Source organism: Melanotaenia boesemani, chromosome 5 (genome assembly GCF_017639745.1).
Source record: "Melanotaenia boesemani isolate fMelBoe1 chromosome 5, fMelBoe1.pri, whole genome shotgun sequence".
Taxonomy (NCBI): domain Eukaryota; kingdom Metazoa; phylum Chordata; class Actinopteri; order Atheriniformes; family Melanotaeniidae; genus Melanotaenia; species Melanotaenia boesemani.
Window position 1 is genome coordinate 25,909,570 of NC_055686.1, and position 1,882 is coordinate 25,911,451.

Sequence of the window (1,882 nt, forward strand, 5' to 3'; positions counted from 1 at the left end):
CTCATTGATATCCTTACCTTTGAACTCCTACGATTCCCCACAATTACCTCGGCAACACCTCAGCAGCCACATAGCCAATCATGGTAGACCTCCCCACCCCCAGTCCTCTGTCCTTCTTCACTCTCACTCCTGTTATGCACCTAAGTTTTCTTAAGCTGATGAGAAGAGAGTACTCTGGACCATTTTAGGGACACTTTCATGTACATTTACTCTAATGTGTGCTCTTTGGAAAAAATCACTGCCGTGTCAAACACGGCTGTCTTAATTACTTCTGGGTCAATCGCGGATGGATACTTGTAAATAAATATTCTTGATAAACATCCTTGGCCTGTTAATCTGACTAGACAACCTGTGGCAATTGTCACCATCACACCAACAAAAATAAAAGTACAATAATCCCCCACCAAATCTTTTCAACACTAAATTGTGAATTTACATTGACATTATTTCAAAATAATGAGTTAACTTTTTAGGACTAAAGACTTAAATGTAATATGCAAGGCACAGTGCGTCTGATACACTGCTTTGCTAAACTTTGTTAAACTGTTTTGTTCATCAGGTCCAGAATTCAACACCAATCCTCCTTCTGTATAAGGATGTTTCAGACCTACGATGACGACCAACACAGAGTAGAAAGCAGTCTGCAGATGCAGAATCTACATCATAGCAGATACTGACGAGCTCCTGCTCCATTCCTCCTCTCTGATGAACAAGACTCGGAGTCCCACACTTGATTCAGGACCTCATCTGCCAACCCAGAGGAAGTATTCCAGCCTTTTCCCTCCGAGGACCATGCTCTCACGTGTGGAGATGATTCTCATCCCAGCAACTCCACACTAGACTGATCTGCTCCAGTGACAGCAGAAGTTCATGGCCAAGGTCTCCAAAAAGCAAACATCTGATGCTTAGGTCACAAAATCTGCCCCCTCATCCCCATTACTGCATCTAATAATTATTTCCATAACTGTAATGAACAAAAAAAGTGGATGTGTATTCAGTCAGTGGTGTTTGCCACAGATAAAACATCGTCAAGAAGGATTGAATATCTGTTGTGCAATCAAAATTTCACATCCTTTGTATGGATATATGGCTTTTTTTTTTTGTAGATAGGCTTTGGTCTATGGGGTTTTTGTTGTGTATATACTGTGTATTGCTGCTGTTGCATCAGTTATATTTATCTATTTTTTGCAGTTAAATTGTAATAAACATTTGTCTTGTTCCTTTGCAGTCACATCCCACTGTACAACTATTTATATTATTACGTGATTGAAATAACAAGGTAAAACATGTAAATCTGAGTTTATTTTAATCAAAAAGGTATGAATAAAAACAAACTATCCCAAATTAAGTTATATAACTATACATAAATGAAAAACAAAATACAAAGTTAGAAGTGAACAGAAATTATACAATAATTATGTACAATCTATAAAATTTCACAGATTTGTTATTAATTTGCAGTTTACCTAAAAACACAATCATATGCCAGGAACAAAACCGGTGTACTGTCTGTGTGGATCAGGAAACTTTTCTCTAATAGCCCACACACAACAACTGGGGATGACACGCCGATTTCCTGCTCCCAGGGAGCCGAGCTTCCATAATATGAAATGCCTATAGGCGGCATACCGGTACTGCCTGTTGTCATCACCTGGCTCTGTTGCATGGCCAAGTGCTGTCACATCCTCTCGATAATGCCTATGTATCCTAAGATATCCTTCATCAAGGCAATATTGGGTAAAATGAGGTAGCTTGCTGATGCAATTAGCTGGTGTCTGACCACAGCAGATCCTCTCCCTGTCAGTTGGCATCTCCCTGCATAACCCACAAGTACACCAGGGCTTTCCTGGGACTCCTGCTGCCTCTGAGACGCTTGAATTGC

At 40.1% G+C, this 1,882-nt stretch overlaps 1 protein-coding gene across 1 annotated transcript in view; it reads left to right on the forward strand.

The window, feature by feature from the left end:
• The window catches only part of LOC121640002, a 7,539-nt gene extending 6,358 nt beyond the window's left edge, over positions 1–1,181 (forward strand). The window contains exon 13 of the mRNA XM_041985652.1: positions 560–1,181. Coding sequence (XP_041841586.1) covers positions 560–594 — 35 coding nt within the window. The 3' untranslated portion in view covers positions 595–1,181. The remainder of the gene's footprint in view (positions 1–559) is intronic.
• The last annotated feature ends 701 nt before the right edge of the window (positions 1,182–1,882 follow it).